This window comes from Arvicanthis niloticus, chromosome 9 (assembly GCF_011762505.2).
Source record: "Arvicanthis niloticus isolate mArvNil1 chromosome 9, mArvNil1.pat.X, whole genome shotgun sequence".
Classification (NCBI taxonomy): Eukaryota; Metazoa; Chordata; class Mammalia; order Rodentia; family Muridae; genus Arvicanthis; species Arvicanthis niloticus.
In genome coordinates this window covers 79,025,027-79,052,695 of record NC_047666.1, presented here as the reverse complement: position 1 = coordinate 79,052,695, position 27,669 = coordinate 79,025,027, and the positions used below count along the sequence as shown (strand labels likewise).

Here is a 27,669-nt window from a genome sequence, read left to right as displayed (position 1 = left end):
GTTCCTCTGATGCATACTGGGTACAGCCTATAGTTAAACAAGAACCTATGATGACAATTTGGCTAGATGGAAAGGCATTCCAAGGCTTGGTTGACACAGGAGCTGAAGTGACTATCCTAAAACAAAGTGATTGGCCTGCCACCTGGCCTCTTAACCCAACCTTAACCAATTTAAGGGGTATTGGCCAAAGTCAAAACCCACTAGAAAGCTCTAAGGTGCTGACATGGAAAGATAAAGAAGGTAATACAGGAAATATACAACCCTATGTCATCTCAGGCCTTCCCATTGATCTCTGGGGCAGAGATCTGTTATCCCAGCTGGGATTGATTATGTGCAGCCCTAATGAAGTAATCACGGCTCAAATGATAAACTCTGGACTTTCCCCCAGGGAAAAAGGATTAGGAAAAAGTGAAAGAAGGGATTATCTAACTTGTATCAGGCCATAAAGGCTCATGAATTACATCACCTTAATTCTAAAACTTTAAAAGGTATGTTTAAAATTACCAGAGAACAAGCTAGACAAATTGTCAAACAATGTCAATCATGTGTTAAACTTTTACCAGTTCCTCATTTGGGTGTAAATCCAAAGGGACTGATACCAAACAGTATCTGGCAAATGGATGTTACTCATTATAATGAATTTGGCAAGCAAAAATATATACATGTATATGTAGACACATACAGTGGTTTCATTTATGCAACATTACAAACTGGAGAAGCAAGCAAGCATGTTATCGTTCATATGCTCGCTACAATCACTGTATTGGGTGTGCCTAAACAGATAAAAACTGACAATGGCCCAGGTTATACAAGCTCCAGTTTCCACCAATTTTGTGAAAGATTGGGAATACTACATAAAACGGGTATTCCATATAATCCACAAGGTCAAGGTATGGTAGAAAGGGCACACCAAACCATTAAATGTCAATTTGAAAAAATTAAAAAGGGGGAATGGTACCCTACCAAGGGATCTTCCAGAAATATCCTTCATCATGCATTCTTTATTTTAAAATTTTAACTTTGGATTCTGAAGGAAAATCTGCTGCAGATAGATTCTGGCATCCTGATACCAAAAAGAATTTTGCAACAGTCCTCTGGAAAGACCCATTAACTGGAACCTGGAATGGGCCAGATCCAGTGCTTATCTGGGGAAGAGGTTCTGTTTGCATATATTCCCAAACTGCAGATGCTACACATTGGCTGCCAGAGAGACTGATTAAACAAATAGACAACAATAACAAATCCAGGGAAGAGAAACCCCCTGAGAAGCGTATTTTTTCTTTGCAGGAAATATGAAGGAAACATGAAGATGCTTCACAATTGCCTTCAAACTGGAACAGATCAACGAGTAAACCTGACTTGGGAAGTTATCAGTGCTGAAGGAGACATCACCACCTGAATCTCCAGGGTGGCTCTATTGGACTCTTGATTCCCTGACTTATGATTTAGTTGGGAACTAGATTGTTTTAGATTTAGTGGGAATTTAGATTGTTTAGACCCAGGAGAAAACCCACTACCACAGTTACTATAGTTGTTTTTTTGGGTTTGAGATTGACTAGAGCAGGAACAGGGATTTCTTTACTTGTCTCCTTTAGATCAGAGCTATGATCAGTTTTGTATTTCTATAGATTCAGATTCTGATATAAGACATTTATAAACAGAATAGAAGAGGCTTACACTTTTTACTCCTCTGATAGAGGGAGTTATGTGTTGCTCTTAAAAAGAATGTTGCTGTCATACTAACTATTCAGGAGTTGTTAAGTCTCTTGTCTGTTGGGTCCATGTGGTTCAACAAACTGATGGCTTTTGTATGGCAACAAACCCATATGGGTCCATTATTACAGGTTGGAAGTAGAGGATTGTAAAACCTCTGTCATTAAGACTAATGAGGTATATCCCCTAACTTACGCACTAAGCCGGATAGTCAAAGACGGGTAAGAGAGCATACCAATACCCTTGCCCCTAAAAGAAGGGAGGCCTTACCATCCTAAGACAGGAGCTCAACCAATGGCTGTTGAGTATCCAAGGACGGGAAAAGGAGGCTGGGGTCCTTTGCTCCAACCTAGGACAGCCACGGTTTCTGTAAGTTTTCCCAGCCTTCCCTTTTGAAAAAAAATTTTTTTTTAAAAAGGGGGACCTGTTGGGGGCCGACTTTTAGCAGAAAGTGGCTATCAGCTTTGCAGCCATCTTGAGCCATATACCCTGACATGAGACTTGGATTACAATAGCCTACAACAGCTGAGCACACTCCGATAAGATAATCTTGGTTTAGATACCTTGGGTGTGTGAGATTAAAGGTGTGTGACTTAAGAGTGACCTAGAGATCAGATTTAGAGACAAGATCTAAGGGCATGATTAAAGTTGTGACCAAAAGGCATGGCTTAGAAGTGAGACAGATAAAAGGCAGAGGCAGAAGGCAGAGAATCAGACATAGCAGATAGAAGACAAAGAAGCAGACACTTAGAGGAAGAGAGACTGAAGAATAAACGAGATTAAAATACACTCTGTCTGGTCTCCATTCTTCTAGTCTGTCCTCACTCTCTTTCTTGCTGAACCCTGACCCTCGGACGGGAGCAGCAGCTTTCACCAGGATACAGTGGCCGCCAAACTCGGGACAGCCCGGGCCTCAACATTTTTAGGCACCCAAACGTGGGGCTAGTGCAGCTCTCAACAATACACAAGTTCTAGGTTAGACACATTCAGGCTCCCCAATTTCTATGAGCCCACTTGAGTCCCAATCAGTTAATTCTGAGGGCAGTGTTCTTGTAATTTCTTTGAACCTTGATGGCTCACCCAATCATACCTTCCACTCCTCTGAAGGACTCCCTGAGATCTTATTATTTGGCTATGAAACTCTGCAGTTGCTACCATCAGTTGCTGGATGAAATCGCTATGGTCTTTCATGATGATTATGCTAGGCTCAAGTTCCTGTATATACAACAGACATGACAAATTGTAGGTTACAGGAGCTGTGGCTGGGTTGGTATTTCTATTTATCCACTTAAGACCTTGTCTGGTGGAATACTACTTTTTACAGCCATTTTATTGTCAATTGGGAGAATAAATGGACCTTGAATGAATGACTGAATTTTAAGCAGTTATTAAACCAAATGAAGGCTATTATTATCTTCTCAAGTGTTTTTGAAGGGAACAAAAAGTCTGTGAATATAACCTATCATCTGTCTTTCTTTTATCTATCTATCTTTCTTTCTTTCTTTCTTTCTTTCTTTCTTTCTTTCATCTATCTATCATCTACCATCTATTTTCTTTTAATTGTTTTATATTCTATTCAAATCAAAGTCACAAAATATTTAGCAATTATTGTGTTTGGGAATCTTCTGTCAAAAGAGATAATTCTTTAAAGCTGACTTGTCCTCCCAATATCATGCATAGAGAGACACAGAATCTTGCCCATATTTCACTCGCCATCATTTTGGGGACATCCAGAGAGGTTTTCTAATGAAAAGTTATTCTGAGTTCTTGACTATATTATGCAGAATAGAAATTAGAATGTTGGTAAGTATAGTTCCCTACTGTGAAGAATTCAGCTACCCAGGCTCAGACTTTCCTCTGCTTGACTTTCATCTAACAAAGGTGAAAAATACATCCAGCATATTCTCCAAATGCAGAGATTTAGTTATATAATTTTTCTAACTATATTGCATTTAGTCATTTCTTTCTTGCACAACCTGCTCCTTAATAGTGATTCAAGTGAAATTAATATTTTTATTCCTATGACCCTGTGCAGTTAGGTGATGGCTTCTGTCAAATCTTGTTATGATGTGTACAGGTTTTCTTCTGTTGAGGTTATTGAACATACGAAAGAATGATTGTTTAAATTCCCAGAAAGGAAGGCTAGGGCTAAAGCTCAGAGAACCCAGAGCAGATGTCTTGTTTTATGTTCTTTGTGTCCCTCTAAAGCTTTGTCTTCTTAATTCTACATTACTGAGTTTTTATTTTTTTTTTGCCTTTGTTCTTTATGTCACAAAAATTATTTTGAGGAAATGATTACTTAGAAATCACCATTAGTTGACATTAGAGAATCTAATAGTTTTATCATCTATTTGTAGATACTTCAGAGCTAACTGTAAAGAAGTGACAAATTTTTGGTCATTATCAAGTTATTGTTTTTGTTTAGTTTTTGACAATATTGGGTACTTCCATTTTCTCATTCAGATGTTTTGTTTTGTTCTGTTTTTGATAAAGGATGTCATAAAGCTCAGGCTGGCCTCTGAATTGCAGAGATAAGAGTAGCCTTAGACCTGATGCTCCTGTCTTCACCTCTCATGTGCTAGGGCAATTATCCTGAGACACCACACCAATTTCATGCAGTTCTAGAGTTTAAAACTGGAGCTACATGTCCAGCCTACTGACACAGATTCTGGCTTCTTTGTTTGTTTGCTTATTTATTTGTCTCTATATGTACATGGCTATATCAGAGGACAATTTTATGCAGTCATTCATCAACTTCTACTTTCATAGGGGTCCCAGGGATTGACCTTAGGCCATTAGGCTTGTGCAGCAAGTATTTTACCTGCTACATCATCTCACTGGTCCTGCCATAAGATTCATGATGATTAAACTGACTTTTGTGGAAATTTCTTTACTGGTTCTGTATGCCCTATTTTCAGGGAATCAGGAGTCAGTAGTCTGTAGATGCTCTCCTTGCACTCAACTCCTCACAGTGAATATTTCCTGTGTCCACACAGATACGAATATGAAACAATGATTTCACCTACAAACAACTTGTCCTCAAACAGTTTCTTGTGTATGGAAAATAGAACTGAGGCCTTAAAGCCAACGCAAGACCCAACAGGTTGACTCCTGCTTCTCATTACTTTCTGCTCAGTCACTTGGCCACAAAATGCTCTTTTATGAAGGGCTTTAATAGGACTCTGGGTTTGGTAGACTTATAAGACAAATAAACACAATTTATTTCCCTCTTCAGGGAAAGGAGATGTCTAATTACCTAGAATATTCTTCCTCATGAGTCTGAATATACTTATTAGAAACTTTTGTTTGGTTACCAACATTGTATAATTAGTCCCACAAGGGCAAAAGACTTAGAAGGATGGATTTACACCCCAGGCTGTAACCTATGTGGTTGGTCTTGTTTGGTTTTCTTTTGCTGTAATGAAACATAAACTTGAATAAATATTTACAGAAAAATTTGAATTAACTATCAGGAGCGACTTGGTAGTCAAATACACATGAAGCTTTCTATTCTTTTAATCCAGAGTGTATGAGAGAAATGAAATCATTAATGTGGATATACGTACTGGTAGGAAATATTATACGTGGAATTGGTGAAACTCCCATAATACCCTTGGGTATTTCCTACATAGAAGACTTTGCCAAATCTGAAAACTCTCCTTTATACATTGGTAAGTTTCAAAATCAGAGTAGAAATCAATTTTTGATTTGAATGCTTTATGGTTTCCAGAACAGTGAGCTGATGCTGTGGCATAGTTGGTTATAAGATTGTTCAAACAACTGGAGCTCCTTTCTCAATGTTTAAAGAAACCAATGTATGTATGTATAACGTACTTATGCATATGTATATGTCTCATGAATATCAAGTTTATTTTTTTAAATGTTGAAAATATAAAAATACCCAAGGTAGTGTGGTATGTAGCTAAATGGTAGAGTACTTTCATAGCCTCTTGGATTTGATAGCCAACATTGCAAATGAAGGAAAAGTAATCTAAGCTTAAAAATATTTAAATGTCAATACCATGTTTTATTTCTGACTGTGTGTAAGCAAAAATTTTTTTATGTGGTTATTTAATATCCTGTTTTTTTTTTTTTAATTCCAGGGATTTTAGAAGTAGGAAAGATGATTGGCCCACTAATTGGACTTTCTTTGGGATCCTTCTGTGCAGGCATTTTTGTAGACACAGGGTCTGTGAATACAGGTAACACAGTGCATTTTATTTATACAGCCTACTCCCTAGAGTATGAGAGAATTCTTGGGAGTGCCATACCACTGCTTATTTTGATCCCCAGTTAGGTAAATTATCACCACATACAGATGGGAGACTTAAGAGAGGCACTGATAAGAGTACATTGCCTCATTCTGATTAAAGATATTCCATTCTCCCATTATATTTCAGATGTATCTTTTGTTTCAAAAGATTTATTCACATAGGTTTCATTCAATGAAGCAGTCACAGTGGATCACACAATAGACCTTTTTGTTATGTGATGAGCACCAAATTATAAAGGTTGCACATGACAGACAGTAGTATTCGTTTAGTGCTGTCAACTATATCAGCACACAGTGCTATATAGTTAGTATTTTCAAAACTATATACACAAAATGTAAAAACTATCTGGATACCATGCATTTCATATCTTTATTTATTTATATGTGTCTCTGTGTGTGGGAAGATTGGATGATTCTCTGTGTGTATGTGTGTGTGGGGGTGCTTGCTGAGGTCAGAAGAGGATATCAGATCTCCTGAAATTAGAGTAACTGGCAGTGGTAAATTTCCATGTGGATTCTGAGAATAAAGCTCATGACTTCTGCAAGAGTACAAAGGCACCAAACTGTCATAGCATCCCAATCCTCACCTACTGAGATGTTTTGATATATGACTATATCAGGGTAAATCTATTCCTTAAGTATGTGTCAAATAAATATTCTTTCAGTCTTTCTGAAATTTAGGTTTCAATAATATCCACTGTACCACTCTGTAATCTTTTCTTCTTATTCAATTTTAACTCCACCCTATTGATTAACCTCAGAAATATTTTTTAAAGGTCTGAATTAGCCAACCAAGGTGGTAGATGTCATTACACCTAGGATTTGGTAATCACAAGCTGAAGACCCCAAAAAAGAACAAGAACAAATTGTGAATAGTTTACAAATAATTATGAATGTCAATAATTTTCTTCAGCTTACACACAAAAGAATGATGAAAGCTAATGCAATATCTGTATTTCTTTACAGATGACCTGACCATAACTCCAACCGATACACGCTGGGTCGGTGCTTGGTGGATCGGCTTTTTGGTCTGTGCAGCAGTGAATATCCTGACCAGCATCCCCTTTTTCTTCTTTCCAAAAACACTCCCAAAGGAAGGATTTCAGGATAATGTGAATGGGACTGAAATTGCCAGAGAGAAGAGCAGAGAAAAGGCCAAGGAGGAAAACCAAGGAGTCACTAAAGGCAAACATGAAAACTTAACTCTCTTTGGTTTAGATGGGTCTGTGGTTCTTGGGCACCTTGTCACTTGTATTGAGATAAGACAGTTTGTCATTAATCATCAATCCTCAGTTGTGTTAATGGTGTCTTCTACAGTCACCATTCGAAACAACTAACATGATAGGGAACTTGATTTAACCCTGGATTAGATTTTATAAAAATTTAAAGTCAGTCTGAACACTCAATGAGCAAATATTTTTATATCTGTTTTGGCAATCCTATTTTATAGAAAATATTAGTCCAAGGTAAAAAAACCATGAATAGCCAGAAATTTAAGATATAGATAAAGATAAAGATGAAAATCTGTTTGATAATGAAAATGTTTAGCTGTGAGCACCCTTGAAGTCAAGGCTGAAAGAGAAAACGTGACAGGTGACAGAAACTTCCATATTTGAAAGTGTGTGTTAGTTTACGGGACAATTTTTCTCTTATGACAAACTGTTTTACAACAAGCAGGAATGTTCCTAAGCAACAATCCTGAGTAGAGATGCTTCTGTGAGAAGCTACAGTGGGACAAGGAAGTGTTCAACAGTGCACATTCTTATACTTGGCACTGCTTTCACAGTTGTTTGTGTTGAGACTTGTGTAGTGTTCTCCAGAGATCAGAGATATTGCATGAGGGGTGTAGCTTGGTCTCTGAAATTCTGAAAGTATATAGTTGGAAGATGGAAGGAGTCAGTGCTTTATTTGTTAAATGAGGGTAAGCGTGTGTTATAATCTTGAATGTTGATGATGTTCTATTACAGACAACTGTGGAGAACATCTAACTTATGATATTGCCATTTCCTCCAACACTCATATTCTTCAACACCAATGTTCATTGAATAGTCAAACATCCGACTTAAACACTAGAGACCATGACTGGGTAGCCAAGCCACACTGGAAGAGATTGCAGAGGCTTGAAACTTCTTAGAATCATGGTCATGTGAACAATTCTCCTGAAAGAGGAAATACTGACTCTACTGTGTGACTGTGGTCTACCAGATAAACCTATAAAGAATGTAGCAGAGAATAAGACATAGAGAAAATAACTGTGCTCCTTGGAGACTCATTTAGGACAAGGATGTCAACAAACACAAGTGAACTGAAGCTCTCAGGAATACTGATTGCATCCATCTCACTCATAAAGATGGGTTTTGCTACTAGAGCCTGTTTCTTTTCATTACACTTTTCTGCCTCTACTTTTAAATGGTGTCTTCTTGATAGTTTTCTTTCTATAAAATTTTATAAAAAATTTTAAGGAAAATGCAAAATTAGAAACTCAAGACAGAAGACATGAAAAGGAAAGAGACTGTTAAGAGTAAATTTTAGCCACATTATCTTGAATAACAAGATAATCAGTAGAGACAGGCTTCAAACTGGTCTCAGTTTTTTAAACAGGGAAAGCTTTGGTTAAGTTGCTTGGAAGGTTCTTGGTATTCACTGACTGAGTCATCAGCCTTCCTCACAGTGAAACCTTCACATTGAGATGTTTTTGGTTCTCACTGGGTGCTTTTCATGTATGTCCTTCCGTGAAGCTCTGCTGAGTTGAGGAGGTTGTCTGGGTTACAGCATGATTCCTGATTTCAGCTCATCCATTCTTGCATAAAGGAGTGAAAACATCAGTTTCTGAAATCAAACTTCATCAAATTGAGTCCTTCATAATTATCAAAGAGCAGACTAGGCACTCTTTAGCAGATGCTGGATATTAATAAAGGAAATGAAGGAGTAAGGCCACGGACTTGAATCCATCTCCTCATAGTTTTGCTTGGTGGCACAACTGTTTTTGTTTCTTGTTTTCTTTTTTTTTTTAAATTAATCATTATATTTATTTATATATCAAATGTTATCCCTTTCCTGGGTTTCCTTTTTTGAGCTTCCCACCTCATCTTTCCCCTGTGCCTCTAAGAGAGTGTTCCCCCACCCACTCATGCCCTCATGCCTCATTCCTAGAATTCCCCTTCTCTGGTGCATCAAGTCTCCACAGGACCAATGGTGTCCCCTCCCATTGATGTCACATAAGGCCATCTGCTACATATGTAGCTGGAGCCATGGGCTGGCTTATGTATACTCTTTGGTTGGTGGTTTAGTCTCTGGGAACTCTGAAGGATCTGGTTAGTTGATACTGTTTTTCCTCTGGGGTTGCAATCTTCTTCAGCTCCTTCAGCCTTCCCCTAACTCTTCCATTGGGGTCCCTGTGTTCAGTCCAATGGTTGCCTATGAGTATCAGCATCTATCTTAGTCAGGTTCTGGTAGAGCCTCTCAGAAGACAGCCATACCAGGCTCCTGTATGCATCCCCATTTTCACATTAGCAATAGTGTTAGGGTTTGGTGTCTGCATATGAAATGGTTTGTGGGGGGGTGGGTCTATGGATGGCCTTTCTTTCAGCCTCTGCTCCATTATTGTCCCTGCATTTCTTTCAGACAGGGACAATTCTGGGTTAAAAGTTTTGAGATAGATGGGTGGCCTCATCCCTCAACTTAGCTATCTACTGGAGGTGATCTCTTGAGGTTATATATCTCTGTTGTTGGATTTTTGATTAGTGTCATCCCCATTGGGTTCTGGCAGCCTCTCGAATCACTGATGTCTGGGACTTTCTAGTGGTTGCCCAAGATCCCCTCCCCCATTGCTACATATTTATATTCATTCTCCTGGCTCTCTGGACTTCTCTCCCCTCTTTTTCCATACCTGATTCTTCCCCCTCTTTCCCTTTCCCTTCCCTTCTCCTACTCTAGCCCCTACTACCCTCTGCCTGCTGTGATTATTTTGTTTCCCTTTCTAATTGGGTTAGAAACATCTACATTTTGGCCTTCCTTCTAGCTAAGCTTCATATGAACTATGAGTTGTATGATGGCTATGTTGAGCTTTTGGTCTGATAGCCATTTATCAGTAAATACATACCATGTATGTGCTTTTGGGTCTGGATTACCTCACTCAGGGTGATATTTTCTAGTTCCATCCATTTGCCTACAAAGTTTGTGAAGTCATCTTTTTAATAGCTGGGTAGTAGTCTGTCTATTGTTTAAATTTACCACATTTTCTGTATCCATTCTTCTGTTGAGGGACATTTGGGTTGTTTCCAGCTCTGGCTATTATAAATAAGGCTAATATGAACATAGTGGGACACGTTTTCTTGTAATATGTTGGAGCATCTTTGGGTATATGCCCAGAAGTGGTGTATCTGTGTCTTCAGGTAGAACTATTTTCTAAGGAACCTCCAAATTGATTTCCAAAGTGGTTGTATGAGTTTGTAAACTCACCAGGAACAGACGAGTGTTCCTCTTTCTCCATGTCCTCTCCAGCATCTGCTGTCACTTGAGTTTTAGATCTCAGCCATTCTGATTTGTGTAAGGCTCATGTTGATTTGAATTTCCATACTGATGAAGAGTGTTAAACATTTCTTTAAATGCTTCTTGGCTATTCAATATTCCTCAGTTGAGAATTCATTTTTTAGCTCTGTATCCCACTTTTAATTGAGTTATGTAGGTTTTTGGAGTCTAAGTTCTTGAGTTCTTTGTATATTTTGGACATTAGCCCTCTATGAGATATAGGGTTGGTAAAGGTCTTTTCCCAATCTGTAGGTATCCATTTTGTCCTATTGATAGTGTCCTTTATCTTATAGAAACTTTTCAGTTTCATGAGGTCCCATTTGACAATTTTTGATCTTAGAGCCTGAGCCACTGATATTCTGTTAGGAAAATTTCCCCTCTGGTGATGTGTTTAAGGTTCTTTCCCACTTTCTCTTCTATTAGATTCAGAGTATCTGATTTTATGTAGAAGTCCTTGATCCATTTGGACTGGAGCTTTGTAAAAGCTTTGTATTTAAATGTGCATCAATTTGCATTTGCCCACATGGAGACTGCCAGTTGAAGCAGGACCCTTTGTTGAATATGCTATCCTTTTTGCACTTCATGGTTTTGACTTCTTTGTCAAAGATCAAATGACCATAGGTGTGTGGGTTTATTTCTGGATCTTCAATTCTATTCCAATGAGCTACCTATCTGTCTATGTACCAATAGCATGCAGTTTTTGTCAGTGATGGTTGTTTCCTGTTTACAACAAAGTGCTGAGTCCTGATTACATATCCAGACTGTTAGCCTACATCTTTTTATTGGAGAATTGAAACAGTTGATATTGACAGATATTAAAGCCCAATGATTGTTGGTTCCCATTATTTTTGTTGTTAGTGGTGGTATTGTGTTTGTGTGGTTCTCTTCTTTTGGGTTTGTTGTGAGATGATTAATTTCTTGTTTTTTTTTTCTTGCGTGTTTTCCCCTCTTGTGTTGGAGTTTTCCTTCTATTATCCTCTGTCGGCTGGATTATCAGAAAGGTATTGTATAAATTTGTTTTTGTCATGGAATATCTTGGTTTCTCTATCTATGTTGATTGATAGTTTTGCTGGGTCTAGTGGCCTTGAATGGCAGTTGTGGTCTCTTAGGGTCTGCATTACATCTTTCCAAGATCTCCTGGTTTCTAGAGTCTCTGTTTTCAAGTCTAGTATAATTCTGATAGGTCTGCCTTTATATATTACTTGGCATTTTTCTGTTACTGCTCTTAATATTCTTTCTTTTTCCTGCATATTTAGTGTTTTGAATATTATCTTTCTTGAGAAATTTTTTTTGGTCCAATCTATTGGATGTGCTTCTTGTACATTTATGATGATTGCTCTCATTAGGTTGAGGAAGTTTTCTATGTTTTTGTTGAAAACGTTTTCTGGCCTTTTGCATTTGGAATCTCTTCTCTCTTCAATTCCTATTATTCTTAGTTTGGTCTATTCATTGTTCAAGAAATTTTCATTCATCAAGAACTTTGTTTTTCTGAATTACTTGGATGTATTCCCTTGAGAGCTTTTTGCACTTTGTATTTTCTTTGACTGTCATGTTAATATCTTCTATGGTACTGTCCACACCAGAGATTCTCTCTTCTGTCTCTTATTTCTCCTTGTGATGCTTACATCTGTAACTCCTGATCTCTTTTCTATGTTTTCCATCTCCAGGCATGCCTCCCTTTGTTATTTCCTTATGGGTTTTATTTCCATTTTAGATCCTGGAATGCATTTTTTACTGCCTTTACCAATTTGATTGTGTTTTCCTGTATTTCTTTAAGGAATTTATGTGTTTCTTCTTTAAGAGCTTCTAGTGCTTATCTGTGTTCTTGTATATTTCTTTAAAGAAGTTATTTATGTCCTTCTTAAGGTCCTCTATCATCTTCATGAGATGGGATTTTAGGTCAGAATATTGCTTTTCATGTGTGTTAGGTATCCAAGGCTTGCTGTGGTGGGAGAATTGGGTTCTGATAATGTTTAATGGCATTGATTTCTGTTGTTTATATTCTTGCACTTGCCTCTGTCCATCTGGTTATCTCTGATGTTAGCTGGCCTTGATGTCTCTGACTGGACCGTGCCTCTCCTATGAGACTGGTTATGATGGACAACCTGAGTCAGGCTTTCTTTGCAATTGTGGTTATGATGACCCTCCTGGGAGTTGACTTTTCTCTGGATGTGAGTGTTGATGTATGTGGCCCTGGAGCACCTGATCTGCTTCTGAGTGCAGCTGTGGACCTGTGGACCAGAACATTGATATTTCTCTGGCAGAGTAGATAGGGTCCATCTCTTCTGAGCCCTGTGGGGATCCCAGTTAGGCCAAGTATTGGTGCTGGGCATGTTTCACCTGTGAGCCTGGTTGTGATGGACTGCCTGGGAGTCAATTTGTCTCTGAGTGTGGAAGGTTGTCTAGAGGGCTGGCTCTGCTCTGTGCCAAGTTGTGAGTTGGAAGTAAACTCCAGTTCTTATATAACCAGTTTTGTCACTAACTTTCATAAGCAACTTAACCAGTGTTATAGAACTTTAACTCCCAAGGGGTAAAAATTTATAACATCTATTTGTGTTGCAGCAGAGAATCTGAGATTTTTAGGAGCACACTGAACAAGAATGGCACAGCCAAGTTAGCTCAATGGTCTCTATACTCTCTTGTTTCAGATTTCTTTCCATTCATGAAGAACCTCTCCAGCAACCCGATTTACATGCTATTCATCCTTATAAGTGTGCTCCAGACCAATGCATTTAACAATAGATTTAACTTTCTGCCTAAGTATTTGGAACAGCAATATGGAAAATCCAATGCAGAGGCCATCCTACTCATAGGTATGTACTTTCACTTTTTCCTTCATAGCACTTTCCTCTCCCATGATAACATGGTAAACACTATTTCAAACAGCATGATAAACAGAAAAATAATGTGACTAGGAGATTACAATGAGATGCAATCTCTTAGGATAGCCTTGTACATGTCTTCTTTCCAGGCTCCAAAGAAATCAATAAATAATAGAGAAAGGACATGGGTAAAAAGAAACCTTTCTGATCTTTCTTCAGTCAAAATGGGAAATCATCACAGTTTTTGCAATGTTGGAGGAAGCCTGTGTCATTCAATTTTCAGATACCAATATGTGAATTCAAAGAGGAATATAGAGTTAAATCACTGAGAGTTTTTGTCTTACTTTCACATTTTATATCTGGACTTCAATTCTTTTTTCTTTTTCTTTTCTTTTCTTTTTTTGTTTTTTTGTTTTTTGTTTTTTCGAGACAGGGTTTCTCTGTATAGCCTTGGCTGACCTGGAACTCACTTTGTAGACCAGGCTGGCCTCGAACTCAGAAACCCGACTGCCTCTGCCTCCCAAGTGCTGGGATTAAAGGCGTGCGCCACCACCACCCGGCATGGACTTCAATTCTTACTTTCCACATTTCTCCTAATTCAGTCCTTTGGTCCTTTTGTTGTTGGAGAAGTGTGTGCAAACTCACTCTTCATTTCTGTTTAGTACACTTAAGCCAAGTGTCCTTCTTTAATTTTGAAAACTGAAGATCACAATTTGCCTGCTTCCATGTTGTCTAGAGTTTTTGAAAATCCAAATCCCAGTCCTCACCCTCAGATCTGATTAAATGAGAGGAAGCTGAAAAGGATGATTACATCCTTCCAAGCCTTGTGCTGGTGTTGTGTTAATGCAACCTAAGTGGAATTTTCTCTTTCCTTCTTTTTTCCCTTCATTTTTGTGTTTGGAAGGAGAGTCGGGGGGAAGAATGCTGGGCATTATTAACTATGCACAAAATATATTACTCTTGAAAAGCATAGACTCACAACTTTCAAAGCCATCTGAAAGTAAATTGGATTCCCTATAGACAAAGTGAAAAAATACTTGAAATATTTTATGTCATATGTGAAGTTCATAAGGTGTTTATCATGTGTTGTGAATGATTGCATACATGCTGTCTTTTAAAATGGAACTTATGAGGCATTTGAGAACATATTTGTATGCAATATTTGAGTGAGCGGTGATTAGATTTACTGCATACTAGAATAGAATAAAGTAGTTTCTTAAGTAAGTTATATTAGAAAAAATTATAATTAAGCAATGATGGGTCAGGAACTTATGTCCAATACAGCTTCCTAGTCACCATTGTCAGGGCACTCAGTAAGCTCACAGGTCAGCATCATTCTTTGTCCTAGGATCAGCATGTCTCACCCATCACTCTGGCAGCCACCTGCTCCTTCAGCATCTTGCAGAAAAAACAAAAACAAAAACAAAAACAAACATGCCCCCTTCTCCATATTTAATTCCTGATCTGGATCATGCCTTTTGCCAGTAAGTGCATCCTTCCCTTTCAGCTGTGCATAAGTATTGCTAGTTGCAGAGTGCCGTAGACACTCAGCAGAACGTTCCCTGGCATCCAAAATTAAAAAAAACCAAAAAAACAAAAAAACCAAAAAACCAAAAAAACAAAAAAACAAAAAAAAACTTTAAAATAAAATCAAAATAAATACAATTTAAATAAATTTGTGGTGTACAGGGGGTATATCTCACCCTTTTTAATTTCATGAAGATATTGTTTTAAAGTTCCATGGGCCCATTCCACAATCTCTTGTCCTTGACAATTATAAGGAATCCCCATAATATGGGTAATGTTAAACTGCTGTTAAAGGGTCTCAAATGTTCGATTGCGATAGCCAGTTCCATTATTTTTTTGTTTTTGTTTTTCTTTTTTTTTTTATTATTATTGGGTATGTTATTTATCTACATTTCAGATGTTATCCCCTTTCTCCTTCCCTACCGCCAGAAACCACTTAACCCCTCCTCTCTCGTCCTATTTCTATGAGGGTGTGCTCTCTCGCACACACACACCCACTCCTGCCTCCCCAAACTCAAATTTCCCCTCGCTGAGGCATCTGGCCTTCAAGTGACCAAGGCCCTTCTCTCCCACTGATGCCCAACAAGTCCATCCTCCTCTACAAATACAGCTAGAGAGATGTAAGTTCCCAGGCTAGCTGTTTAGACCCAGGGAGCGCTGGTTGGTTGGTATTGTTGCTCTCCCTATGGGGACACAAGCCCCTTCAACTCCTTCAGTCTTCCCTCTAACTTGTCCACTGGCAACCCTGTGGTCAGTTTGATGGTTAGCTGTAAGCTTCTGTCTCTGTGTAGGTCAGGCACGGGCAGTGCCTCTCAGGAGACAGGTATGTCAGGCTCCTGTCAGTATGCACTTCAGGACATCCACAACAGTGTTTCATATGGTAAGTGCATCTGGGAGGGATCTCCAGGGCAGTCTCTGGATGGCCTTTCCTGTAGTTTCTGCCCCACACACTGTCTCATATTTGCTCCTGTGAGTATTTTGTTACTCCTTCTAAGAAGGACCGAAGTACCCACACTTTGGTCTTTTTTCTTTTCCTTGGGCTTCATGTGGTCTGTGAGTTATGTCTTGGGTCTTGTGAAATTTGGGGCTAATATCCACTTATCAATGAGTGCATACCATGTACGTTCTTTTGTGATTGGGTTACCTCATTCAGGATGATATTTTCTAGTTGCAACCATTTGCCTAAGAATTTCATGAATTCATTGTTTTTAAAAGCTGAGTAACACTCCATTGTGTAAATGTACCACATTTTTTGTATCTATTCCTCTATTGAGGGACATCTGGGTTCTTTCTAGCCTCTGGCTATTATAAATAAATCTGCTATAAACATATGTCCCTTTTATATGGTGGAGCACTTTTTGGGTATATGCCCTGGAGTGGTGTTGCTGGATCCACAGGTAATATTATGTATCATTTTTCTGAGGAACCACCAGAGTGATTTCCAGAGTGTTTGTACAAGCTCACAATCCCACCAACAATGGAAGATTATTCCTCTTTCTTTACATCCTCACCAGCATCTGCTGTCATCTGAGTTTTTAATCTTAGTCATTCTGACTGATGTGAGATGTAATCTCAGGGTTGTTTTGATTTGCATTTTCCTGATGACTAAAGATGTTGAACATTTCTTTAGGTGCTTCATGGCTATTAGATATTCCTCAGTTGAGAATTCTTTGTTGAGTTCTGTACCCCATTTTTAATCGGGTTATTTGATACTCTGGATTCTAATTTCTTAAGCTCTTTGTAAATTTTAGATATTAGCCCTTTATCAGTTGTAGGATGGGCAAAGATATTTTTCCAATCTGTGGGTGACTGTTTTGATCCTATTGAGAATATCCCTTGCTTTACAGAAGCTTTGCCATTTTATGAGGTCCCATTTCAGGAACTTTTCCCCTGTGCTCATGTGTTTGAGGCTCTTCCCCACTTTCCTTTCTATTAGTTTCAATGTGTCCAGTTTTATATGGAGGTCCTTTATCCACTTGGACTTGAGTTTTGTCCAAGGAGATTTAAGAATGGGTCAATTTGCATTTTCCTACATGCTGACCTCCAGCACCACCTGTTGATAATGCTGTCTTTTTTCTACTTTATGGTTTAAGCTCCTTTATCAAAGATCAAGTGACTATAGGTACATGGGTTTATTTCTGTGTCTTCTATTCTATTCCATTGATCCTCCTACCTGTCTCTGTTCCAATACCATGCAGTTTTTATCACTACTCCTCTGTAGTAGAGCTTGAGGTCAGGAATGGTGATTCCCTCAGAAGTTCTCTACTTGTTGTGAATAATTTTCACTATCCTGGAGTTTTGTTATTCCAAATAAATTTGAGAATTACTCTTTCTATCTCTGTGAAGAATTTAGTTAGAATTTTGATGGGGATTTCATTAAATCTGTAGATTGCTCTTGGCAAGATTGCCATTTTTACTATATTAATTCTGCCAATCCATGAGCATGGGAGATCTTTCCATCTTCTGAGATCTTCTTGGTATCTTTCTTCAGGGTCTTGAAGTTCTTGTCATACAGATCTGTCACTTGCTTCGTGTTAGATTCACACAAGGTATTTTATATTATTTGTGACTATTGTGAAGCATTTCATTTCCTTAATTTTGTTCTCAGCCTACTTATCCTTTAAGTTGAGGAAGTTTACTGATTTGCTTCTTTTTGTTCTAGAGGTTTCAACTGGGCTGTCAAGCTGCTAGTATGTGCTCTCACCAGTTTCTTTTTGTAAACACTTAGAGCTATGAGTTTTTCTCTTAGTACTGCTTTCATTGTGTCTCACAAGTTTTGGTATGATGTGTCCTCATTTTCAGTACATTCTAAAAAAAACTTTAATTTATTTCTTTATTTCTTCCTTGACCAAGTTATCATTGAATAGAGCATTGTTCAGTTTCCATGTGTATGTTGGCTTTCAATTGATTTTATCATTATTGAAGACGAGCCTTAGCCTGTGGTGATCTGATAGGACTATTTCAATCTTCTTGCAACTGTTGAGGCCTGTTTTGTGACCAATTATATGGTCAATTTTGGAGAAGGTACCATGAGTTGCTTAGGAAAATATATATTCTTTTATTTTTGGGTGAAATGCTCTTTAAATATCTGCTAAACACATTTGGTTTATAACTTCTCTTAGTTTTGCTGTGTCTCTCTTTGGTTTTTGTTTCCATAATCTGTCCATTGATGAGAGTTGGGTGTTGAAGTCTCCCACTATTATTATGTGAGGTTCAATCTTTGCACGCTTTGAACTTTAGTAAAGTTTATTTTATGAATGTGCGTGCCATTGCATTTGGTATATAGATGTTTAGAACTGAGAGTTCATTGCTTACTTATACCCCTGATAGGACAAGCTTCCTTGCCTCAAGTTCTTAGTCCTTCTGGAACAGAAAATCAAAAACAGAAGTTATAATGCCTCTTGTATTGTTATTAAATGTGACCATTTATTCAGACTCAATCATTGACTGGTCTAGAAATCAGTCCAATATTGGAAATAAGAGTCTTCATTTGGATATCTATTTCTGTAGTCTTTCAGAGACATGTATAGACATTAGCTGCAGTGCTCTATGATGTTATGTTAGCAAGAGATAAAGTTGGGCAGGATCTGGATTTCAAACAGGTATTAGCACATGTGTTAATACTCTTTTAATTGTCAAGTTAAAAATACTTTTGTTTCCTTTAGAGTATTGAATGTAAGTTGCATTGATTGTACACATTCTAATTGTGTTAGTGTTTTGAAATCTGTCATGCCAGTTATGGAGGTCTTTAAAACAGCTGCTGTTTTAGTACCTTGGTATCACAGAACTTTGGTATTCTAAAATTAGCTTGCAAATACTGGAAAAAAATGAGTCAGGCTTTATCATAAGGGTAGTGAGCTTGATTATTGCTGGTATAAGAGCTTTAATTACATTAATTGGTAGCAGCATTGCTTCTTCAATTGCTGTGACACAGAAGTTAAGACAGCTACTTTAGCTTATCATTTAGCAAAAAACATTACTAATGTGTTCAATATACCAGAGGATTAGGTAGGCATTTGGAAGAATGGATTGATGCTTTTTATCCTATTGAAATTACTGGAAGGAGGTTCAGATTTTAAGGGTAAGGAGCCGTTTTGAGTGTCATGCCAAATACCTTTGGATCCATGTTAGTTCTACAATTTACAGTGGTAGTCAGTATAATTAGGAAGAAGTTTAACGACACATGCAGTGTATTTGGCATAATTCTAACAACATTCAGGATGTTTTAATGATACAAAGGGAGCTTATGAATGTCAAGAATGCTGCTCTGCTGAGCATTGATGCAGTAGATACTGCAGATAAAATTACTCATGACCTGAGGTCAACATTTGTATTTTGGTCAAGCTTCAAAAGTGGCATATACAGCTTGATTATAGTAGCCCTTTTTTTTTGTGCTGGGAATACTTTTATTCCTGTCCATTATGTTAAAGTTTTTCTTCAACAACATCAATATTTTGGCAGCCTAGTACATGGCTTGAACCTGAAAATGGACCCCCAGACAGCATTATTAAATTAACAGACTGTCAAGACAAGGATGGGTAAGATTCTGCACAGAGTCTTACCAACCTAAGACATTAGTGCATTACTTTTGATAATGCATATTCCATGATGTACTCATGGAAGGCATTCTTGTCAGAATGACCTAAGACAGGCTCAGTATTGTTAATGAAATAAAAAATGGGGAGAGGTGGAGAGCCTTTGGAGCTGTTTGGCAAGACTCTGACATGGGCCAAGGACAAGGAAATGAGCTTTTTGGCAGGAATATGACATTGGCCAAGGACAAGGAAGTAAGCTTCAGGCAGGAATCTGACATTAGAACAAAGAAGTAATCTTAGGCAGGAACCTAAATATTAGGCTAGAAGAAAGAAGTAATTTCAGACAGGAATCAAATTTTAGGCTAGGACAAGGAAGTTAGGCTTCAGACATGAAAATGACCTTGGGCTAGAACAGGGAAGTAGGCTCAGATATTTTAGTCATCCTGATAAGCTCTTAGAAACAGTGATCACAGCGGTGATCATGTAATTGGGTTTAATGCGTCTATTTTACTTTGACTCTTTGTGTTTATTGTATTGCTTGGTTCTTGACTATTTGCCTCCATTGTGTTGCTAGACCCTGAACCTAGAACTGACCTTAATATATGCATGTAGTAAAATGGTATAAAAGCAAATTGGAGGATGGGGGATGTGACTGGGTGTTCTAAGGAGGGGAAATGGGTAAAATGGATGACATCTATATTGTAAATAAATAAAATATCAAAAAAATTCATATTAAAGAAATAATTTTAACATTTGTTCTGCTGTCTTTGTAAATACAAATTTTCTTGCATTTATAGGTCTTCATATTTTTCCTGCAATATGCATTGGATATTTAACTGGTGGCTTTATTATGAAGAAATTCAACATCACTGTCAAGAAAGCTGCATACCTAGCATTCTGCCTATCTTTGTGTGAATACCTTCTTTATTTCTGTAACTTTCTGATTACCTGTGATAATGTACCAGTTGCTGGCTTAACTATCTCTTATGAAGGGTATGTAGGTTTTTTTTTTTTAATGAAGATCATAACATTTTCAAAATTTCTAGTTGTTTTCCTTCAAGGATTATGTATGACCATATCATTTTATTATAAATTAATGGCAGTGATTCACAGCTAGGTTGTACTTTCCTATGATCCATCAATCCTATGCCATCCAACACTATGTTTAAGCTTATTAAAAGAGGACTGGGGACTACCCATGAGTCAGGCTGTGATTCCACATACTCTAATTCTCATCATGGCGATATCTTAATCAGCTTTAAATTGCAATAAAGGAAACTAACCTGGAGCTTTGAGCTTAAATTATTTAGGTATTTTATACTCCCACTGTGAGATAGCTTTAAAAGTTGAGTATAAAGGCCAAGAAGCCTTCACAGGTTTTTACAGTAGGCTCAAATTGAGCATAATCAAATTTAATACATGATAAGTCAATTAATGTTTCTATTTTTATATGTCACTGGTATACTTATATCTCATATATTCTCTGGTCTTATATTTTGTATTTTAGGGTTATCTGGTCATATTCTGTATTAGTATAGAGAACGTAAAACTCAGTTTAAGAACTAGTTACATAATCAATCAGTTAAAATTAAACAAAGCACATACTGGTAGGTTTTTTCAAAGGTCTGAGGAGATAACTCAGTAAGAAAATGCATACTGAGCAGGCATGAAGTTTTGAGTAGAGATGCCCAGAACTCAGGGAAAGCTTAACATTGTTGGGTATCTGTAACTCCATTCTTAATACTGTGAGTTAACCAGCATAATCAGGAAACACTGAAAGTTAATGGGCTTGCTACTCAGGCTTTGCAGCAGTAAAAACCAGGACTCTGTCTCAAACCAAGTGAAAAATGATTACTAACAGGCACATGCAGGCTGTTTATAACATGTGCACACACACACACCTTAGTGAGACTGCGACAAAGACAGAAAGACATAAAAAGAGAGAGACATAGGCACAGTGATATTAAAAGTAATATTTCTTTTAAAACACTCAAGAATTATGATACAAATAATTTCAAACATAAAACTCTAAGAAACCATGTATGTCTGATTTGAATTACATGATCACTGGAACAGATAATTGTCTGTGAAAAACAGTATAGAGATGACATGTTGATATTTGTATGATTTCTTCTTTTGTTCTGGGAGAGAAGATCAAATATCTCTAGCACTCTCTCTTCTGTCTCTCTCTCTCTTCTGTCTCTCTCTCTCTCTCTCTCTCTCTCTCTCTCTCTCTCTCTCTTCTCTCTCTCAGGAGGTGTGTGTGTGTGTATGTGCTGAGATGAGGAGAAGATAATAAAATGCTTGTTTAGGCTTTTAGTATTTATAACATTATTTCAAATTATTTCAGATTTCAGAAACCTTTATACATGGAAAATAATGTCCTTTCTGACTGCAACACTGGGTGTAGCTGCTTACCAAAAACATGGGATCCCGTGTGTGGAGACAATGGCCTAGCATACATGACAGCCTGCCTTGCAGGCTGTGAGGAATCTGTTGGAACTGGAACCAACATGGTAAACATCCTTTCAGTATGTGGGATGACATTTCGTGTACTGCACTAACATGAACAGTGGTATCACCTAAACCTTCATCCGCTAAAAAGAACAAAGGAGTCCTTGCTTAAAATAGATTAATAGGTTTAATAAATTAATAGTAGATTAATAGTTTTTAAAACAAATCAATTTCTTCAGTATACACATACTTGACTTTACAACTCCTAGATGTTATGTAACCTTGACAGAGTCTGAGTATTATTTTGTAATTGCAAAGCAGTAGAGATCAGTAGCCAAATGATTTGAATTAAAATGCTCTGGTCAGGTGGGAGAGATAGCTCAGTTGTAAAGAGCCTTGCTGCTCTTTCAGAAGACATGCTTAGTTCCCAGCACTCACATGACCATCTCTAGACCATCTGACGCTCTCTTCTGCCTGCCTCAGGCACCCACTTGCACTTGTTTGTATACACATGGAAAGAGAAGCATACATTTAAATCAACATTAAAATTAAAACTTTAAACTACTCTGGATCGAATCTCGTCTTCGTTGTGATAGGGGCTCATGTTGAGAGAGATATTTGAAATGGTGGCACCCATTCTGGCTTGTAGTTATGGAGCTGCCATGTTCCTATTCTAGACCTGAGGCCATGAGTGGTGGCAGCTTTGCTGCTCAGCTCATGCCATCTGCTCAGGTGTCCAGAGACTTTGGTCCTTCTATCTACAAGATGCCAGCATGAGAGATTGGCATAGCCAATCTCTGTCTCCACAAGGATGGAGTGTGCCCAGACCATCTCATCATCCACATGAGCCTGGTCATAATGCAAAGGTAATGCTTAGATTATTAAAAGGCTTTATATGTTTTGTAATACTCAATACCAAGATGCCCAGACAATCATATGTGTAACCAATACCCAATCTAGATATATCAAAAACCTTTGACTGCTGGAGATATGCAGACATCCGCAGCCTTGTTCTCCTCACTCTCATCCTCTCTCGTTCCTCCTCTTTCTTCTCTTCTTTCTCTCCTTATTCCTCCCACCTTAGCTCCTCCCAACTATTGAGGAAAATATGCGGCTACACTCTCATGTAGTTGAGGTGAAAAGAAACTTATTACTCTGGAAAAAACTGCTCTTTGTTGTGATAAGGTCTCATATAGTTGAGGTGGACACAAACTTAGCTTTTCATATCACAGACTTCTTTGAATTATTTATCTGTTTGTTTATTTATTTAATCATTGTGTGTGTATGTATGTACGTATGTATATATGTAGTGTGTGTGTATGTGTGAGTGTGTGTGTGCGCATTTGAGTGTATATTTGCAGGCAACGGTGCATATAGAGGACAGAAGGCAACCTCAGCTGTTGACTATCAGGACCATGCACTTTGCGCTTCTGACACAGGTTCTTACTAGCCTGGAATTTGCTAGATCTTTCAGGCTACCTGGAAATTGAGCCTCAGGGTGTGGCCTGTTCCCACCTTTAGATCCAGTGTTGCAAGCACATCCTCTTGCACGGAGCTTCCACATGTGCTGGGATGAGAACTCAGGTTCTCATGCTGGTTCAGGTCATCATTGACAGTTCCTCCTTCCCAGACCCTTATCATGACAGTTTAGCATCATAGACTGTCACATGTTTTTCTTGCCTCAAACATATTATAATCTTGAGAATTGATTGGTAATCAAAGTAAAATACAAATTTTGATTCTTAGTCAGACCTGGAAAAAATAACTATTCAAAAATATGTAAAATATAAGTTTTCATTCTTAATCAGACCAGGGAATATAATCTATTTATTTATATATGTATATATTTATACAATTACAAAAATATAAAAATATATATTTAAGTAAACTTTTTTCTTGGAAACATGACATTATTAGTAAGCACCTAACAATTTCATTAACATTCTGAAATACGTTTTGTTTTAGCACTTAGTACTAGCGTCAAAACAAAACAAAGTCATGTTTATTTATGTGCAATATTTATTATGTGTAGACTATAAAGTTGGCTGAGTAGGGAAAGACATTGTCCATCAGCCATTTACACTAGAAATACATCCTAGAACCCCCATGGTACAAAGAGAGAACTAACTCTCATATTTCCTGAATTCTACATGGAATCCATGGCACATTCCAGTCCACACTTAGAAACACAAATGCACTCATATGCATGTACACACACACACACACACACACACACCATTTACAAGAAATGCCAAACAAACAAGCAAATAGATACCAGAAGTAAAATAAAGTATGCATTTAGAATAATTGAAATTTTACAAATTTATTTGACAAATTTGAAAAAAATGGTACCATTAAAAATATATCACTTTATGTTTTATGGTATAGTTCTAATATACTAAAGAAACATACATTTTATTTATTTAGTAATTTTTATTAAGTGGTGTTTGTGGCCAAACTCAGGCCCACATTAGCCCAAATGAGTGGTCTTCCCCTGAGTCATATCATTGACCCAACACTTCCCATTTTGATCCAACTGGCTGTGCAGATGGTACTGTAGGTTCATACTAATATGTTTCTTCTTTAATAGGACACTTTTTTTGACAGGTGTTTCAGAATTGCCACTGTATTCGGTCATCAGGAAATTCATCTGCAGTCCTGGGGCTGTGTAAAAAAGGCCCTGAGTGTGTTAAAAAGCTGAAGTACTTTTTAATCATGACAGTATTTCTCTGTTTCCTCTACTCACTCTCAGCCATACCTGGATACATGGTTCTTCTGAGGTAATAAATAACTTCTTCATTTAAATTTCCCTCTTACTTTCTTAGTAGTGTGAGTGCTTACATGCTGTGAGCTCCTGTGTGCCTCTAGGAAAACAGGATGTCAGAAAACAATGTTGGGGAACCCACTCTCTTCTTTCATCTCCTATTTTAGGCAGGGTCTCAGTGTTTCTTCTGCTGCTCGGCCTGAGTCCTTCAGCTGACCTGGCCCACAAGTTCTCAAGCAGTTCTGTTTTCCCCTCTTGTTTCACCTTGGGAGTGCTGGCAGTATAGCTTCATGCCACTGGTTTGGTCATCTTTAATTTAATATTCTATATATGTTCCTGAGTTGTGGGGATTGAAATTGGGCCATAAGTTTTTTACAGATTGACCCACCTCACTGATACCATTTAGTTGTTTGTTTGTTTGTTTGTTTGTTTGTTTTTGGTCATTTATGAAAGTTTCACTTCTCAGCTAAGGCCATTGGAATCATAGTTTCTACAATATCAATGTTTTCATATAATTTTATTAAGACATTTCTACTAAGCTCTTTTACGTTTAATAGTAACTTAGAGTTTGCTGGGATTTTTCTGCTGTCTTCTCCTATTTTCTCCCATTATTAAGAATAAATGGATATTTGTGTTGTTTTGGGATGTGAGAGTAGTTGCCTAGCACTCACTTCCTCTGGCTCAGCTAATTGCCTGGCAGAGACTGAAACTCTGTGCAAACTGGACTAGGGTCCCTTGACATGCAGAGCCCAATCTGTCTTTAACAAAAACTGAATGCAATACTAGACATTGTCTAACCAGGAGCTACAAGAGTTCAATGATTGACTCTCACATAATCTGAGGTAGCTGCAGAGTCAAGTTCCAAAGTTTATTTTCCTAGCAGGTGTTCTTTCCAGTCTAGCAAATTTCAGACCAACCCACTAATAATGGAAAAGAGTTTGAACCCCTTTTCTTATATCATTGGAATTCAGAAGCATTACTGAGCTAAAGGTGATGTGTAATTCATTATACCAAGGCAGGGTCCCTTTGTGTGTCTTGGTAGTTTCTACCACAGGCCCTTGAGCCAGCAGCTCACAGGCTCCATTAGTGTGTGGTAGCCAGCCTGGCTGCACAGCTGGGCTCTTTTCTTTCTCCATTAATTAATTTATTTATTCACTTTCCCCTACAGCCTCCCCCCTCTCCTCACAGTTCCCTCCCTCACATGGCCCCTCCTACCACCACACTTCACTTTCCCTTTTGAAACTGAGGTCAGTCAAGATAGCCCAGTTAGGGTACCAGGATTCACAGGCTGGCACCAGAGTCAGGGTAAGCCCCTGATCTGGTTGTTGGGGGACCAGGAGGGGCACCAAGCTGCACATCTGCTACATATGGGAGGTGCCTACATCTAGCCCTTGTATGCCCTTTGGTTGGTTGTTCAGTCAATGGGAGCTCCCAAGGGTCCAGGTTAGTTGATTCTTTTAGTCTTCTTGGAGAGTCCCCACTCCTCCAGGTTCCTCAACCCTGCCTCCAACTCACAGCCCTGCCTTTGCATGGGTGAGCTTCAGGTGTGGGAAAGTGCAGCAACTAAGCTGTGAGTCTCTGCAGCACTATACACACTTCAGGGGCTGAGCCTCCAGTCTGAGTGGGGGTGAAGCTGCCACAAAGCAGCTTGTGGCTGGTAGGAAAAATTTGCTTCCCCTGCCTACCTCCTGGGACTATTTTGCCTAATGCCTGTCTCTAGTGTCTTAAGCTTGGATTTCTTGCTACCACATTGGATGCCAAATATTGCTGGAATTTCTGGACCTGCCAGCAGTTAAATAATGACACACAGACATTGATTTTTTTATTGTAGCTTAGGCATTTATCTGGGGATCCTACCCAGCTGGTTCATCTAACTTAATCTTATTATCCTAGCTCATGGCCCTGCACATGGTTAGTTCTTTACCTCATTCTTAGTACCAGTATTTGGCACCATCTCTGGATCCCACCAACAAATTGTCACTTCTCTGGTTCTTCTCCCAGAGACACTATCTCAGCCCAGAGGTCCCACCTCTCCTTTCCTGCTTAGCTATTGGCAGTTAGCTCTTTATTAAAGCCAATCAGAGAATGCCTTAGGCAGGTGGGGAAGGACAGAGATACACCTTCACACTGTGTACCTCAACACGTTTACATTCATATTCAGTTGAATGTTGTTGTATTGGAGATGTGGTATATGCCTTGTTTCAGTTCATTCAGTCACAGAAATAGAAGGCACAAAGTAATGCTAGTTGTCAAGACTTATTCTTGCAAGTGACAACTGTAACCTTATCACCTGCCATGCAGATTCAGCTGATGCAGTTAAGTGGTGTCTCCTTTCTCCCTCAAAGCTCCAGGTGGCTCAGTTTCCAAGCTGCATGCTCAGTTAATCAGGACTTTTCCTCATAGAGGAGAACGGTCCCAGATGAAGCACATGGCCAGCTGAACTCACCTGTCAGAACCTCCAAGCATGCCCTCACAAGATGCTCTCATATTAACTGCACACCTATTCCCATTTCCATCCTTCCTCACTTTCTCAATTATCTTAGTTCTTGAAAGTTGACTGTTCCACTAGGTGAAAAAAAAAAAAAAAAGAAAAAGAAACAAAAAACAAAACAAAAACAAAAATCCAAGGTTCATTGATGTTGGAACATTTTCCGTGTACATAATTTTGTGTGTGGATGTGTTTGTGTGTGTGTGTATTCTATGGCATGTATGTTGAAATGAGAGGACAGCTCACAGGAGCTGGTTCTGTTTCCATCATGTGCATTCCAGGTGTTGAAATCAGTGTGTCAATCAGTTGGCTAGCAACTTTACCAATTGAACCCTAATGTGTGATTTCTTGATGTAATCAGGTTAAAGTCTATTCAAGATTTTTTTGTATTTCTTTCTCTTTCATCTGCATTTGAAGATTGCAATGTAAATATTTGATAATTCACTGCTAATATTGGAATACTATCATTATTCCTCCAGACTCTTGTGTTTTCTTTAACTCCTTTATGCAATCACTTTCAAAATGAAATCCCAACAGTTGCTTATATTACACTTTTCTTACAC

The 27,669-nt window shown here is 38.2% G+C and overlaps 1 protein-coding gene across 2 annotated transcripts in view; it reads left to right on the top strand.

Annotated features, from left to right (window-relative positions):
* LOC117715210 (solute carrier organic anion transporter family member 1A5-like) overlaps positions 1–27,669 on the top strand; it is a 44,628-nt gene that overhangs the window by 9,647 nt on the left and 7,312 nt on the right. Inside the window, exons 4-11 of one of the 2 annotated variants that reach the window (XM_034511904.2) lie at positions 4,710–4,816; positions 5,238–5,384; positions 5,817–5,915; positions 6,953–7,171; positions 13,165–13,329; positions 20,198–20,393; positions 21,751–21,916; positions 24,462–24,634. In XM_034511904.2, the coding sequence (XP_034367795.1) occupies positions 4,710–4,816; positions 5,238–5,384; positions 5,817–5,915; positions 6,953–7,171; positions 13,165–13,329; positions 20,198–20,393; positions 21,751–21,916; positions 24,462–24,634 (1,272 nt within the window). The remainder of the gene's footprint in view (positions 1–4,709; positions 4,817–5,237; positions 5,385–5,816; positions 5,916–6,952; positions 7,172–13,164; positions 13,330–20,197; positions 20,394–21,750; positions 21,917–24,461; positions 24,635–27,669) is intronic. The other variant, XM_076940768.1, reaches the window with a different exon arrangement.